This window comes from Gracilinanus agilis, chromosome 3 (assembly GCF_016433145.1).
Source record: "Gracilinanus agilis isolate LMUSP501 chromosome 3, AgileGrace, whole genome shotgun sequence".
In the NCBI taxonomy this organism is placed as follows: domain Eukaryota; kingdom Metazoa; phylum Chordata; class Mammalia; order Didelphimorphia; family Didelphidae; genus Gracilinanus; species Gracilinanus agilis.
This window is the reverse complement of record NC_058132.1, coordinates 100,099,685-100,117,248: the sequence shown is the minus strand read 5'-3', so window position 1 is coordinate 100,117,248 and position 17,564 is coordinate 100,099,685. Positions and strand designations below refer to the sequence as shown.

Sequence of the window (17,564 nt, the reverse complement as noted above, 5' to 3'; positions counted from 1 at the left end):
TGTTCCAAGGTGTCTCTCAGTTCTGATATTCTATGATTCCAGCATGAATGACTTCTCCCTATGACTGTGTCCTTGGACTTAGATGGAAGGTTTATTTTTTTTTTAAACCCTTTTCCTTCCATCTTGGAGTCAATACTGTATATTGGCTCCAAGGCAGAAGAGTGATAAGGGTAGGTAATGGGGGTTAAGTGACTTGTCCAAGGTCACACAGCTGGGAAGTATCTGAGGCCAGATTTGAACCCAGGACCTCCCATCTCTAGGCCTGGCTCTCAATCCACTTAGCCACCTACCTGCCAGCCCAAGGAAGGCTTATTGACAGGATCATATTATCAGCCTCTTCTGGGGAACCACTGTTCACCTAACTGATAGCTTAGTTCTCTCTGTGATTTGTGCTATTTCCCAATGAGTGGGTCCTTTATTCTTTTCCGGAGTGTATGCTCTAGTAACTAGATTAAGAATAAGCCCAGAATGCCACGACAACTCTACTCAACCCCCACCTCCAGACAAGGCTGAGCCCTGACAGTGTTGGGAAAGTGTGCACCCATGTAGGGAAAGCCAAGCAAGGCACGTGGCATTGGCGTGGTGGAAAGAGTTTTGGTTCAGTAGATTACAAGCTTCTCGAGGACAGGAATTGTTCAAATTTTTGTCTTTGTGTCTCTAGCACATATTATAGTACCTGGCATATGATAAGTACTTGATGCCAATTGAGACTGAGAGTCAGGAGAGCCGACCTGGGTTAAAGGCCTGATTCTGCCTCTTATTTGCCATATCACCTAAGCAAAATTTATTGCCTTTTTGGGTTTTCCTTCCCTGTAAAACAGGAATGACAACATTTGTGCTTTGTGTGTCCCATGGCTATTTTAGGAAACCATATTAAAGTGCTAGAGAAAAGTTTTAGAGTACTAAAATGAAGGATTTCGAAGATTTCTTCTAGCTTGGTAAGAAACACTGGCTTTGGAGTCAGTACAACTCGATTTGAATCCTGACTCTGCCATGTAATAACTGTATGACCTTGGGCAAGTCACTCCTTCTTTGTGAACTTCAGTTTTCTTATCTGTGAAGTGGGAATAAAAATAACTGTACTACCTATTTCACAGGGGAGGTGGTATGAGTAAAGCACTTTGCAAACCTTAAAAATACTCTAGACACGTGTTGCTACTCTTTACATTTTGGACCAGATCTGTAATTTCATCACTGTGGGGGAATTTCTGGTGTGGAAACTCCTTCCATGAATGCAGATCATCAACTCACCTGTGGGTCTTAGAGTGTTCCCCAGGATCCCAGAGTTGGCAAGGCATTAGGATTTAAATGTAGGTCTTCCTGACTCTAAGGCTAGCTGTCCTCAATCCACCACACCCCTGCTCCTCTGTGATTGCTAAGAGTATTGAATTAACTTAGGCTGCCCTTTGGTTATAAAGCCCTCCATTCTCCATCTCTTCTATGAAACTTGCCTTTTCCCACATCCTCTACTTGATTGTTACCCGCACAGCAACCAGCAAGCTCATGGCACTCAAAGGCACGCCCCTTCCCCAACTCCAAAGCCCCCACCCCTTCCAAATCCCCAACAGCAAACCCAGGAGTCCAACCAGAGCCCAGAGCATGGGCTTTGGGGGATGGTCTTAGCACTGCTAACAATGGGGTTTTTACCTTTGCTGAGGAGGCTGCTGACTGGCCAAAAGAACCGGATGCATAGCCACAGAGAAACTATGGGAGCAACAAGGGAGGGGCGGGGGCAAGAGAGAAGACAGAGAGAGGGTGGGGGATAGAAAAGGAAAAAAAAATACCACAACAAAAAATGAAAAGAGGAAGTTTTACAGGCAAGACAGAGTTCTGAGATGGTGTTCTGGCCCTTTCCCAGGACTGAGAAAGCTGATCATAATGAGAATGGGGGCAGGATGGGAGGCCGAGGGCAAGGTGGCTGGCACTTCCCTGCAGGACTCAAGGAGAGAGAAAGGGGTACAAGAATAATTGCCCTCTTCTTGCACTCAATTTACAAAACCCCCTTAACTGAGCCCAGGTTAGGGCTCTAAGCATGAGGGAAGGAAGAAAGAAGTAAGGATGAGGGGAAAGGAAAGAGAAGGGGGAAAGGAGAGGGAAGGGAGGGAAGAAGAGAGCAAATGAACAGAAGGAGGGAAAGAGATGAAAGGAGAGAAGGAGAGAAAAAGAAAGGAGGAAGGGAAGGAGGAAAGACAAAATAGGAAATAAAGCAAGGAGGGAAAGTGAAAGAGGGAATAAGGGAGGTGGGGGAAAAGAGAAAAGAAAGGAAAGAGGATATCCTGTTCTTATTTCAAATTCTGCTCACTCAAATCTGAACACATTATCTTTTCTCTTAAATGTACCATTCTATTCACTTCCCTATTTCTGCTAATGCCTCCCTCCCCCAGAACATCAGAGCTGTCTCTGACTCTTTCCTCTCTCTAACTCTCCACACCCAATCAATTGACAAGATGTGATTCTTCCTCTAAAATCTAATCCAATCCAAATTGGATTTCTGTCTGAGCCCCCTTTCCACCTCTATAGCCATCACTCTAGTTAAGGTCCTTATCACTTTTTCTACAATAGTGAATCCATCACCTTCTATGGGCACTTTTATCTCTATGAAAGTAATTAACCCCTTGTTGTTATTTAGTTATTTTCAGTCAGGTCTGACTCTTCAAGAGCCTTTTTTGGGCCACAGTACTGGAGTGGTTTGCCATTTCCTTCTTCAGCTCATTTTACAGATGAGGAAATTGAGGCAAATACAGTTAAGTGACTTACCCAGAGTCACACAAGTAGTCTGAATCTGGATTTGAACCTAAGTCTTCTTGACTCCAAGCCCAGCATTCTATCCACCTATACCACCCTAACTCTTAACTAACTTGTTGATCTTTATTTGTAGCCCTAACCTCTCTCCTGGATTCCAGAACTATATTCTCAATTGCCCTCTGGCCATTTTCATCTGGACATATTTACATGTAGGTTTCTCTAACTTCATATATCATCCATACCTTCTCCAAACTTCTTTGTTCCTGTTAAGGGCACCACCATCTTTGGAGTTATCTTTGACTCTTCCTTCTCTTGTCCTCAACAGGCCTCAGCCTCCACCATCATATCCAATCAGTTGCCAAGTCTTATTAATTTTTCCTCCACAAACTCTATCCCATCTATCTCCTTCCCACTCAGCCTCTACCTTGGTCCATGCCCTCAATCCCCTCTCAGTTACACATTGCTGTTACCTCAGTTTGTGTCTCTGTCTCAGGTCTCTCCTTTTTCCAATCCTGCCTCCTCATAGCTGCCAGGCTAATATTATCAAAACAAAGATTTGTTCATACCACTCTTACTTTATTTGAAAATTTTCGATGGCTCTACTTTGTCTCCAGTCTAAAATCCAAAACTGTTTTAGCTTTGGATCTCTAGATCCAAATATGTATCCAAAAATATATACTAGCATGCCTAGTATGTAGCACTAATGTTTATTGAATTGTTAGAGGAGGAAGAGGGAAGAAAAGAAAGGAGGAGAGGAGATTGGAGAGGAGAAATGGAAGGGAGAGGGGGATTGTGAATATACAGGAAGGAGGAAGAAGGCAAGGATTTGTACTGGAACAGATGTTCTACCTCAAATGTGAGAAAGCAGAATTAAAGTTGCTAAGAAAAAACATAGAACTACTATTCCCTCTCTGATCTGTCACCTCCTTCAGTCACCTGATTCCCCCCTTTAAGTCCTTCAATACTCCCTCCCATCCATCTATACCCTGATTTTGGGACTTTCTCAACTGTTTTATAGAAAGGCATTTTCTATGTCCCCCTTAGCTTCAGGGACAGACATCCTGCCATATCACTCTCTATAGCCATCTATCTATGTATCACTCCAACACTATGTCTATCTGTTCCTCTGTATTCCAAATATTTATTTGTCTATTCATCCCCCTTTCAATCTCTATTCCATCTATCCATCCATCCACCCATAGGTGTGCTCATGCCAGCTCCTACTAGTTCCCAAGAGCCAAATGTGCAATTCTCAGTGAGAGCAATTACATTTTGAAATCAGAAAACACTACAAATCAGGGTTTGGTATATTATGTTGTTGATATCTAGACTTAAGAAAGTGATGAAGAAGATGTTAATAATACAGTTTAAATTAAAAGGATGTTATACATTTTCATAGAGCAGTTTGTTAAACATTTACTGGTACATTCTTGCATCCATCTTTTCGCATTCATCCTTTATAAAGAGCCCTGAAAAAGGGGCTCACAATTGAGGGAAATAAAGGCAAAAACAAAGTTTTAAAAAACCAAACACTCTACTATATTGATGACATCATGGAGGAAGGAAGGGCCATGCCAATGGAAATTCTTATCAGCCTATTTGTGCCTGTTGCAGCCAATATCTCCTGGCACCAGTTTTATCAATCGTATCCTTCCTGCTCCCTAACCCCTTTCTCCCCAGTCATACTGAGTCTCCCTAGAACTAGGATATATTTCTTCTAAACAAAAAAACAAAAAACAAAGAAACAGGAGAGGAAAAGTCCACAGTGTGAAAGGCAAGGAATAAGGCCCCAAACCATGGAGAGATTCCAAGAATATTTTTGCACATCCTACTCTCACCAACTTAGGAAAGGGTAAACACCTCTAAGGAAGAGAGCTCAATTTTGGAAAACTTTCCAACATTTCTCTTCCAGCTCAAACTCTGTATATCTTATGGCCCTCTCCAACTCTGACATTCTGTGTTCTAATGTCCCTTCCAGCTCCACCATTCTATGTTCGAAGGACTTCTAGTTCTTTTATTTTTCAAGGTCTCTTCCAGCCATAACAATCTACGTTCTATTGTTCTGAGGTCACCTCTAGCTCTGGTATTCTGTGACTCAAGCTTACACCCAGGCTCAGTTCTCAGTCTTCTATGAACCTAGCCAGAGGTTGACTGGGTTATCATTAGTTTAATGAGCTAATTATTCTAACAGGGAGTAATATTCTTTTCTTAGAAAGCTGGGCTCTAGCTAATGCCCCCATATGCCCTCTTCCTCCAAACCTCCATCCCTCTTCTAATAGCACCCTCCCCCAAGCCCAGGGCAGGAAGGGGGTAGGCTGGCAGATAGCCAGCCAGGGGCCCCTCTCCCCAGACACCTGTTACCATGGCAACGTCGGCCTGGAAGATCTGCTTGACAAACTTGTTCCTTGAGGAATGGACCAGCTGTATTATGTCACCATGGAGAGTATCTCTGTTTTTCTCCAGGAAACCTGTAGAAGTGAGAAAAAGTCACAGGAAACCTCTCATCCCTAAGAACTACTCCCGCTCCATCAAAATAAAATACAGTAGGGTTGGTGGGACAGGGGCGTGGGAGGTTTGACTTTTTAGAGGTAGAAGGGGCCTTAGAGGTTGACTAGGACAAGCCCTCACCCTCAGAGACCAAAGGAGGAGAAGGTGTTTTGCCCACCGTCCTACCGGGAATTGTTGGCAATTTCATCATGGTGGCAGTGCTTGGTAGTGGTGGTGAGGAGGTGAAGGCATTTTATAGATGCAGAGATTGAGGCCCATAAACTGGAAGTGATTTGCCTGAGATTATCTGAGTAGTAAGTGGAAGTCAAGATTTGATCCCCAGGCCTCTATTTCTAAATTTAGCACTCCTTCCACTGTACCATATAGCTCTGGCCTCTCTTTTGGTCTTTGTTTTGGTCTCTGTTTCTCTGCATACACATACGTATACACACGCACACTGTTACACCCAAATAGGTACTACCTATAGATATGTTGTTGCTGTTTAGTCAATTTTAGTAGCATCTGATTCTTTGTGACCCCATTTGGGGTTTTCTTGGCAAAGATAAGGATTGAGTTGGCCATGTCCTTTTCTAGCTCATTTTATAGATGAGGAAACTGAGGCAAACAGGGCTGAGTGACTTGCCTAGGATCACAAAGCTAATAAGTGTCTAAGGCTGAATTTGAACTCATGAAGATGAATCTTCCTAATTCCAAGCCCAGCACTCTATCCACTAAGCCACCTAGCTGCCCCCAAATAGATATAGATATATACCCATACACACACACACACACACACACACATACACACACAGAGTGTATATCTGTGTATATATAAAAAATATTTTATATATCTGTGTATTGTTGTGAGGAAGATTACTAAATTATTATTTAGAATCCTTCAACCCTGCCTGCTGTCTCCTAAATAATAATTTAGTAATTTCCCATAAGAGTATATATAAAAATATTTTTATATATTTGTGCATATATAAAAATTTAAAATGTATATAAATGTAAATATATGGAATATCTGTGTGTATGAGTGAATTGTGTATGGTGTTATATATTTATGGATATATAATATATTAATGTATATATATAAATTAATTATTTAATTATTTACTGATTAATGTGTAATATATTAATATATAATCAATATAACTATACATATGTGAGGAGTACCTATATGTGTGTGAATGTATGTGCTCCACATATATATGAAGTACCCACATGTATGTATAAGTGTATATCTGTATATTTCTATATCTATATTTATGTATATATTGTATATGTATTATGTATACTATTTCATAGTATATATATAATTTGTTCCAATTCTGCTACGGGAAGGTAGAGTCCATTCAAAGTGAATTTGAGCCACTTTGAACTGGCTCCGGAGAGCTGATTGTTACATTTTCAGCGTAAGCATTTACATCTCAGAAATCAGCAAATGCCAAAATGATGGGATTGGATTAGATTATTTAAAAAAAAGTTAGATCTCTTCTAGCTCTAGATGTGATGATCTTAAATTATAGAGAGGCAAACTTCGCCTCACTAGAAGGAAAAATTTCCTAACAATTTGAGCTATCCAAAGACAGAATGAACTATTTCAAGAGGTGATGAGCTCCCACCAAAGAAAGTCTTCAAATGTTGGACTCCATGCTTCTGAGGTCTCTTCCACCTCTGAGATTCCATGATTCTATGGGGTGGCCAATGACCCCTCAGGAGACAGGAGGAAGGGAAGGTAAGCATACAATTTCCAGGGCACTTCTTGTTCCCAGGGGCATCCCAGGCTCTCCTTTTTTCTTGTTTAATGAGTTCCAAGGATGGGAGAAGGCAGAAAGCACCTGCTACCTCCCTCCACCTGTTGTTCACAAGCAGGTTTTCAATCCCCCTCTGGCTCACTACCAAATAGAATAGACCCTCCCCAAAGCAGCAGGAAGTTTCTTTAAGTCCCACGGGCCCAGAAGCAGGTACCTTGTGTCTCATAGTAGACAATTCCAGCAAAATGATTGATTCCAAACTGGGTCTCATGGTTGTTCTTTGGGGGGATGTAGTTGGTGTTGAGCTTGTGCTGAGAGTTGAGTTTATGCAACATGGTTGTGTCCGTCCCCTGCAGAGATCAGGTCTCAACTGATGAACCAGGCCCACTCCTTTCTTCCTTGAGACCACCTCTCCTACACCATCACCAGCACCCCGATTTCAATACCAACTCACCCATTTATGACTAGTGAAATCTGAGACAACCTCTTCTCATGACCCAGTTTACTCAGCTCTAAAAATCTGTTAATTCATTTTAAAAATTAGAGGGCTAGACTAATCAGCAGTGACAGTTAATAGACTCTCCCTTCCATTCCTGCTATCATCCTATGTATCTTCTGTCTTTTCCTTGAGAATAACATCTATGATAATTTCCTCCACTTTTCCTCTTAATCTCTTCTTTAAAAAAAAAAACCTTTACCATCCATCGTAAAATCAATAGTATGTATTGGTTCCAAGGCAGAAGAATGGTAAAGGTTGGGCAATGGGAGTTAAGGGACTTGCCCAGGATCACACAGCTGGGAAATGTCTGAGGCCAGATTTGGACCCAGGACCTCCTTCTCTCTCACTCTCTTCTTAACCCTGTACAAATATGGCTTCCAACCTCATCATTTCACCAAAACTCTCTTTCCAAATGTACAATTGAACTCTTAGTTGACAAATCCAATGGCCTTTTCTCAATCTTCATTTTCCTTGACCTCTCTGCAGCCTCTGACACTGTTGAACATCTTCTCTCTAGGTTTTTGGGATCCCACTCTCTCCTGGTTCTCTTCTTACCTATCTGACCACTCCTCAGTCTCCTTCACTGAATCTTCATCCAAGGAAACATCATAAAGTGCTATATAAATGCTAGCTTTTATTGTTACTATCTTAAAGGCCCTTTATATGCTTTTATGCCTTGCTCCCTACACACATTCCTAATATGGTCTCTATGCCCACAAGTAACTTGAGATTTCATATTAAAGGTTTTAGAGTTGGAAGGGAACTTATTAGTCATCTAGTCCAATTCCATAATTTTACAGAGAAGAAAACTAAAGCTCTGGGAGGGGTTTGTTCCCACTGGCAGTTTTCTAAAGAGGAAGCCTTTGAAATCAGATGTTTGCCTACGAGCTATATCCTCTCCCTTCAGCTGTTCTGCTTGGTTCTGACTCTAGAAACATCATGTCTTTCCTGACCTGAAATCTCATCATCATGGCGTTTGATTTGGCTTTGATACCCAACACCTCCTCAGCACCCTCAGTTTCCCCTTTCCTCTAATTGGAGAGCTGAAGAGCAAGCCAACAAACTCCTCTTAGGACCTCCCTTTATAGAGACCCCAAAATGTTCCAGCTAACTTCATTTCCCATCAGCTGATCTACTTGGTTTTGACTCTGTAAACATAATGCCTAGAATGGTGTGGCCTCTGGTGCCCCTACCCCTTTTCAGGTTCCTGTTGTTTATTATTTTCTCCTATTAGATTGTAAGCTCCTTGAGGGCAGGAATCACTTCCTTTCTTTTCCTTTTCATCCCTTCCTTCCTTCCTTCCTTCCTTCCTTCTTTCCTTCCTTCCTTCCTATTTTGTAGTTTAAAACAGTGATTCTCAGAGTGTGATCCAGGTACCTTTAGAGGTCTCCTATGCCTTTTTAGTGGGTCTTTTGTTTTCCCCTCTTGTTTTTCCCCTATCAGCCCTTCTCTTGGCTCTGGCCACTTAGAACCCATCCAGGCTGCTTAACTACTCATATAGCTTGGATAGGCTTGATGAGATGAGAGTCACCAGTTCTGTTTCTCTCCAGTGAGATAGATGGATGATCTCTAGGCCTCTCATCTTCCCTGATACTGCCACTGTCTGCTAAGGTCCTCCTATATGTTCTTTATTTTAAAGTTCTCTAATCTAAGGGCTCCTACAATTTTAACACTTAATGATTAGTCAGCTGTCCTGAGGTGTGATGGGACTTATGCAAAGAAAGAATGTTCTATACTCAGCCCCTAAACATATATACATGCACACTCATGCACATGTACCTTAGGGAATTTACTCTCCTCATCGATAAGGGAAATGATGTTCATAGGCTTATTGGCAATCATGTCCAAGGCTTCCTGGTTGTCGGTGAACTCAATATGTAGCCAGTCAATGTCCTCCAGATTGTATTCTTCCTGTTCCAGCTTGAAGACATGCCGAACAAAGAACTGTTGCAGGTTCTCGTTGGCAAAGTTGATGCAGAGCTGCTCAAAACTGTGGACCAGGAAAGAAAGGAAGAAAGTAATTAGAGAGAAGGAGGCAGTGGGGCAAGAGGGACAGGACAAGATTGCAAGGTCTCTCCTCCCAGGAATGGAGGCTCTTACTGGGTAGGGATGGGAGGCGCCTAAGATGAAAGTCAAGAGACCAAGGTCCTGTCATTCCATTATTGAGTTTTATTCCCTACAAAGGGCATCAAAGTGTATCAGAAAGAGCATAGGGCTGGAACTTGGAAGTCTTGGTATCTCTTCTTTATTCTGTCATTCATTCAGCAAATCCTTTCCCCCAAGTCTGAAGTCCTTCATTTTAGAGCTAGAGGAGCCCTTAGAGACTAACTGCTGGTCTAGTCCTTTCATTTGACAGGGAAAGAAAACTGAGCCCCAGGTAAGTGAGGTGATTTACTCATGACCACATTGGGAGTTAGCAGCAGAGCTAGACTTCAGGTCTCCTGACTCCTGATAGAGTGTTCCATGTCTTATTAAAGTATATTCCACTCCACCGCCATCCCATCCCTAGAGCAACATAGTGCTTTAAACAGAATGGGGCTTAATAAATCATTGTTAAATTGAAGTGAATATGCCATCCCTCTCCTGCCTATTTTTCAGAGCAATTGTCAAGATCAAATGTGTTTTGTACTCTTATAATGTATTCATAACATAGGTTACCTGAGAGCAGGGACTATTAATTTTATTTTATTTCTTATTTAATTAACTAATTTCTGATTGTATTAATATTATTTTATTTAATAATGTTTTATATTATTTAGTTATATTTTATCTCTGTATCCTTAGCTTTAATTAACCAGAAACCTTTAATTAAGTATTTACTATGGGCCAGGCATTATGCTACGTCTGGGGGATACAAAGACAAAAGCCAAAACAGTTTTTGCATGGGGCGAGGACAGGAGGTGGGAGATGGGGCACAAGATTGAAGAAAAGCAAGAAGGTCAATTTGGTCAGATTGCAGAGAGTAGAGGAAGGTGAGAATTATACACTAAGGATAGAAAGAATTTAATGGAGGAATCACATGACATTGCATGTAATAGCTATCTATATGATGTGTCTTATTTCCCTGCCAAACTCTGAGGTCATGGAGGGCTAAGAATGTATCTGATCTAAACTTTGCATCCTTCCCATCCTCCCCTTCCCTCCCCAAACCTAGCACTGGGCTCTAAATGCTTATTTGAAATAATGAAATCATGGGGAAATAATGAAATAAAATTGTTTTGATAGTATTCTACTTGTAGGGTTGTTTTTTTTTTTAATGCAGAGTGGAGGGGGAAAGCCTGCTGATATTCAATCTCAGTTATCTGCCTAAGAATTTTAGTCATTCAAACTGTGACTCCTTGAAAGTAAGGACTATCTTTTGCCCATCTTCGTATCCCTAGTGCATAACACATAGCAGGCACTTAATAAGTGTACGTTAACTGACTACAAGGTCAAAATCTCATTCTATGATCATTTTTTTCATTAAATTGGAAAGCAACATGTTGTCTAATTATTGGCAGCTTTTCCTAAGTGCATGTACATGTACAGCTTCTTCAGGGCTAGCCTTATGAGCTGAAACCTATAAAGCAGTGATTCTCAAAGTGGGCGCCACCGCCCCCTGGTGGGTGCTGCAGCGATCCAGGAAGGCGGTGATGGCCACAGGTGCATTTATCTGTCCTATGAATTGCTATTAAAATTAAAAATAAATTAATTTCCAGGGGGCTAAGTAATATTTTTTCTGGAAAGGGGGCGGTAGGCCAAAAAAGTTTGGCAACCGCTGCTATAAAGAGTTGGCCACAGAGCAGGAAGGCATTCAGAAATATGGGAGTAAAAGGGACAACTTTATAGGCCCCTCCTTTGGTGAAATACTATCTTGATCGCCAAATCTCTTACAGCATATGAACTCTGATCAACCAACTACCCACTAGACTCTAAGTCATTTTAAAGGAAAGGACTGTGTCTCATGCTGTACCTGTTCACGGTAAAGTTTTCAAAGCCAAAGATGTCCAAAAGACCAATAGATCTTCGTGTATTTTTGACCCCTTGTGTCGGAGGTCGATAAATTGCAGCATTGATCTTGTCCACGATCCATACAAAGAGCCGCCCGTAAATTCCCTGAAAAACAAGCAGGACATTTAACTCTTGGGATCCTTGGGTCCAAGTTTGTCTTCTCTAGCACCTTCTATTTACACATACCCTATAGAAGCCTCATGTCTGGAGAAGAGGGAGTCTAACGATTTTCTTCCTTGGCCAGACCACATAAAAGTAAGAATAATGTAAGAGTTCATCAGGTGAATTCTTGAGCAAATTAAGTTCTCCAGTAAAGTTAATGAAAATATAGGGTGAGTTCCATTGTTAGTCCCTGAACAAATGGAAAAATCCCCCAATCAAGCTGATAAGACCCAGTAAACTCAGTGATTAACAGACTGAATTAAAACTTCTATTCGTCTATAGAAGCCAGCTGCTGGGGGGAGGGGGGGGCGGCCCAGGGATTGAGAGTCAGGCCTGAAGATGGGAGGTCCTGGGTTCAAATCTGAATTCAGACATTTCCTAGCTGGGTGACCCTGGGCAAGTCACTTAACCCCCATTGCCTAGCATCTACTGCTCTTCTGCCTTGGAACCAATACTCAGTATTAGTTCTAGGATGGAAGGGAAGAGTTTTACAAAATGTCAGCTGCTGTTGCTTGTGGTTCTTAACTCTGGAGGACTAGGTCTTCCAGAGTACAGCAAAGGAGATGGGTAGTAGGGCTGTGTCTCTCTCTTACCCATCACCTGAAGCAGCAATGGCAACCTATAGCAGAAGCACATGGCAGGAGGAGATACATACTTGTATGTGCTCTGAAAGTGGAGCCCAAGGGCATCCTTACTGCATCATGAACTCGTGTGTAGCAGAGGTAGGATTCTGAAGTCCCTAGGAAGTGTAAGCATTGAATCCAACTAGCATCCTAGTAAGAAGACAGATTTTCTTAGCAATGATGGCTTTGAGGGTAACTCCAAGTTCAAAAGTTCCTGAATTTGAGTTTAGGCATTGGACCCTCCAGAGTGGTAATATTTCCTAGCGTTTCCCTGCTCCTTAGAGAAGAAAAGGAAAGTCCACGTGGTTCTTACATGGTGGCCTACCTATAGAACAAAGCCATGAAGTTATGCAGACACTTCAAGTCTCATTAGAAGGAGGTTATTTGGTGCAGTGAGTTCCCAAGTATGTTTATCTTTTAGGAGTATCTAGACTACAAGGTAGCACTGATGAGTCCTGGGGAGGCTGTGTAGGACTCTGGAGGAAACAGATACTAGAATGATGGAGGGTGACCCCAACAACAATCTCAAGTTAGTTCCCTTCCAGTGAAAAGAAGACAAAGGAGGGGGAATGGTAAGAGGCTATCTGAGTGCTTTGTGTTTCTATATTTGTTCATGGACTCATGAATCCTTAGCATCTTATGCCTTTTCTTTATGGGTGAAATTAAGGTTGTCTCATGCTCAACACCCATACTGTATGTCTGTGTAGGACCTGACCACACACATTTGTGATATTCTAGAACATGAAGTTTTATTTTGGAAATTTTGCCAGATTAATTTATGAGCCAAAGAAAGAGAACTTTCCAAAATATGAGACCTGGTCCATGTGAGCTCAGATACTTACGAGGGTGCTGGCATAAAAATGTCTCATTTCTAACAGAATAGATTCAGTGCTGACCCTGCCTAGGAACTTCAAAATCTCAGCCCCTTTGCACAAGGATTTGGGGCTTGGTAGCAATGTACTTGAACTCCCCTTTCAGATCGGTTATGAGCACCTATCTCCCCTTGCCATAAGCTTCTGCTGTAAATTACCATTGCTGCTCCTGGTGATGGGTGGTAGAGATATTTCCCACCCCTCATCCCCCATGCTATGGAAAAAGGCACAGACGTCAAAGAGCAATTAGGTTACAGTATTTAATAATATTAACAACAATTCACATTTATATCATGCTTATAAGTTTGCAAAGTGCTCTACATACGCTATCTCATTTGAACATTATAACAATCCTAGAAAACAAGTTCTATTATTATTTTAATTTTACTAATACTAAAACTGGGGCACAGAGCAATTAAGCGACTTTGCCTAGAGTCACACAATTTCCAAGTGTCTGAGGTGGGATTTGAAACTAAGTCTCCCTGACTTAAAGTCAGGTACTCTATTCACCTGCCATACTACCTGTTTAGTTCTGTATTCCATTCAATTCTAGGCACCACATTTAAAAAAAATCAGTTTTATTGATATCTTTTGTTTTCCCCAACACAATCATTTGCTGATATAGCCACAATGAATTCTCCGCTCTAACAAATAAAAACAAGTAAAAAACCCCAAGTTATTGTTCAGTGGTTTAGAGGCATCCAACATGTTGTGACCCCATGGACCCTAGCATGCCAGGCCATTCTTCTTCCACTATCTCACAAAGACTGCCCAAGCTCATGTCTGTTGCTTCCATGACAATATCTATCTCATCCTTTGCCATCCTTTTCTCTTTTTGTCTTCAGTCTTTCCCAACATCAGTCTTTTCCAACGAGTATTGTCTTCTTCTCCTTGTGCGTCCAAAGTATTTAGACTTTAGCTTCAGAAGCAAAATGAATGGAATGGATTTCTGATAGCATGTGGTGTACAACATTCTACTCTCATTATTCCTCATCTAACTACTAAGAGGAGAGACATGCATTTCATGATCTGTTCTTTGGGACCAAGACTGGTCACTGCAATTAATTCAAGTTGGGCTCTCTTTAAAGTGTTGCTTCCATTTACTTTCACTGAATAGACCTTTCTCCTGGCTCTCTAACTTAACTCTGTATCACCTCGGATAAGTTTTCCCAAATAGTTTATGATACTATAATAGTCTATCATTTTCATATACCACAATTGGTTCTTCTATCCCCTAATTGATGGGCCACCCATTTTGCTTCAAACTTCTTGCTATCAAAAAGGTAGGTACCATATTTAGAAGGGTCATTGACCCAAATGGGCCCAAGTTCCCTCCTACCCAATGACTCATTGTGGCATGGACGTAACTCTAGGTTCTCAAAAAGGCTATTTGTAAATCTCAAGGGGCAGGTAGGTGGCACAGTGGATTGAGATCCAGGCCTGGAGTTGGGATGACCTGGGATCAAGTCTGACCTCAGATACTTCCCATCTGTGTGACCTTGAGCAAGTCACTTAAGCCCAATTGCCTAGCCCTTAGCACTCTTCTGCCTTGGAAACAATATTTAATATAGATTTTAAGACAGAAGGTAAGGATTAAAAAAAGTAAAGTACAAACTATCCTAGAACTAGGTGCAATAAAGGGAAGTTATAGAAAGGAAGATTTCCATTAAAAATCAGGAGGAACTTCCTAAGCAGTCCCACAATGGAATGGCAGCCTTTCAAGTGGTGAAAACCACATCACAGGTAGTGTTCAAACAGGTGCACTTTGGAAGGATACTGTATAGGAGAGTCCTGATCAGGTAGGCAACCTCTGACACCCCTTCCTATAGCACTGATTCTAAGATGGAAGATAAGGTGTGTTTTTTTAAAGTATATCCTGGGCATATTTTTATTTTCCTAGAGAGCCAGTTGTTAAACATTTACTAGTGTACTGCTAGTGCACTGAGGGCCTCCAGGGTAAGGAGTGGCCTTCCTAAGGAGGGAACAAAATAGATTTATTCTTCAAAGGTAGCTTAATGCTTGATCGTGGGATACATAAAGCTAATTGGTAGCCACTGAAAGTTGTTATGTGTTAAGAGGGAGGAAGGTTATATCCTAAGACTTATGGTGTAGGAAAATCATGAAATGATTTGCCCAGGTCACACAGTTTGTAGGTGTCAGAAATGGGATTTGAACCCATCTCTTACTGACCCCGTGCCCAATATTCTATCTCCTTTGTCACTAATATCAGCAATTAATTAGAGAAGAATTACTGACTCCTCTGTAGAATCACAAAGTAAAAAGAAACCTTGAAAGAAAAAGAAAGAAAAGAGAGTTACTGAATTTTTTTTAATGGAGAGATGACAGATGGAAGGATGAAAGGAACACTGATAAGCTGGATAGTTGTGAAAGTTGCATGTTGAAATAGTCTACTTAAAAGAAAACAAGGTATATGTGAAAAACATTCATAGTTTCATGTATTGTCTTTCATATTACATAGAGAATATTCATTTTATTTGGTGGTTAATATTAGAATAATATTTTAAGGAACTCAGCATTGAGTTAGTCTAATTAATAAACCAAGAGAAGTCCCTTTCCTAATAACATCCTGATGAAGAAAAACTCAGGACCATTCCTGGCCAGATCTCCCTGCCCCCTTGTTCTGAAACCTTACCTTGACAAAAGCATCTCTGACGTCCAGAGCTTGCTCCTTGCTAAGTGGGGTAGAGACAGTCTCCCCCCTTGTGATGATGGTCCGGCTGGTAAGGCAGTTCATCAGATCTGGAGGATGGACCTGGAAGCATGATGTCAAAATTCACAATCACAGAATCTTAGATCTAGGGGGACCTCATTAGGTGCCTACTCTATCTCATACTTGGAAAGAAATTGCCACCATTTATATAGCACCTACTATGTGCCAGGCACTGTTCTGACTACTTTACAAATATCCCATTTGATTTTCACAGCAACCTGGGGAAGTAAGTGCTGTTATTATCCCTTATTTTATAGTTGAGGAAATTAAAGTATTTGAGACTGGATTTGAATTCAGGTCTTCCTGACTCTTGGCCCAGTTCTCTATCCACTAGGCCACCAAGAGAAATAATCAGAGAAGAGGGTTTTAGGGCAGAACCTTGGAATATACCTACACACAAGATATAGGACAAGGTTGATGATCCTTCGACAAAGACTGAGAAGGAATGGTCAGACAGGGAGAAGGGAAACCAGGAGAGAGCCATGTCATGAAAGCCTAGGAACAGGTTATTTGGGAAGAGCCAGGAATCAATAGAATAAGATACTTCAGAGAAATTTAAAAAGGTAAGGATGGAGAAAGGCCATCAAGCTTTGCAGGGACCAGAATGTTGGTACCCTTGAAGATGGAACACTTTGAGTTGGGTCCTTTTAAGACAGAGAAGGAAAAAATTTGAAAAATTAATTAATTTTTAGCTGTAGAAGGACCAGTAGAGATCATTTAGTTCAGTTTCTTCCTCCTTACAGAGGAGGCCCTGAGAGAAGTTCTTTGTCCAAGGATGCACTAAATATTTAAGAAAAAAAATTGAGACTAAAGCAGTAGAATAATAGACTCTTGTAGGCAGGAGGGACCACAGCGACTATTTATCCCAGCTCACATGGACATGAATACCTCCAACATCCTCAACAAGTATCCATCCAACCTCTCTTTTAAGACCTCCAGCAATGGGGAATTCATTATCTCATAAAACTAAACCCCCAACCAAATGAATTCTCCATGATACCATTTCCTATGAATGTTAGCAGCTTCTTGGCTTAGCTTTCATATTCTATCTTAACTAAGTCATATCCGTGCCAGGCAAGTGTAAACTTAGAGCTGTATTAGTTTCTTTTCAAAAATTTCTTTTCTTGTTTTTTTAACCCTAAAAATTAAATTAATTAAATCAGATTATTAAAGATCAATACTATGTATTGGCTCCATGGCTGAAGAGTGAAGGCCTAGGCAATGGGGATTAAGTGACTTGCCCAGAGTCACACAGTTAGGGAGAGCATCTAATTCTAGATTTGAACCCAGGACCTCTTGTCTCTAAGCCTGACTCACAACCCACAGAGCCATCTAGCTGTCCCGCCTGAATTAGTTTCAAAAAAGGTTTCTGACGTTGCTTGCTGGTTGCTGGTTTCACTAACCCAAAGCAGCCTTCATCTTTCTTTCTTCCTTTTTTGGCCCCTTTTATCAGTTTTTTCCTCAACCCAATGTTCCCTCAAAAGCAACAGAAATATTTCCCCTGCCCTCCCCACCCCGGAACCCATGAGGAACATCAGTTTCTAGATTTACCTCAAGTAGAGTTGCAGTTGTTGCTAAGGAAGTAGAGAAGAGAACTTCACAGGCATCCAGGTTTTCAAATGTTCTGGCTGTAGGGGCACAAGGACAGGTAATCAGTCCCTGAGGAAGAGGAGGAGGAGGAGAAGGAGGAGGAGA

The 17,564-nt window shown here is 41.3% G+C and overlaps 1 protein-coding gene across 2 annotated transcripts in view; it reads right to left on the bottom strand.

Annotated features, from left to right (window-relative positions):
- MYO7A (myosin VIIA) overlaps positions 1-17,564 on the bottom strand; it is a 144,974-nt gene that overhangs the window by 92,354 nt on the left and 35,056 nt on the right. For both annotated transcript variants that reach the window (XM_044668167.1, XM_044668168.1), the window contains exons 8-13: positions 17,421-17,497; positions 15,792-15,911; positions 11,444-11,586; positions 9,271-9,481; positions 7,207-7,342; positions 5,107-5,213 (exon numbers count right to left, since the gene is read on the bottom strand). In XM_044668167.1, the coding sequence (XP_044524102.1) occupies positions 5,107-5,213; positions 7,207-7,342; positions 9,271-9,481; positions 11,444-11,586; positions 15,792-15,911; positions 17,421-17,497 (794 nt within the window). The remainder of the gene's footprint in view (positions 1-5,106; positions 5,214-7,206; positions 7,343-9,270; positions 9,482-11,443; positions 11,587-15,791; positions 15,912-17,420; positions 17,498-17,564) is intronic.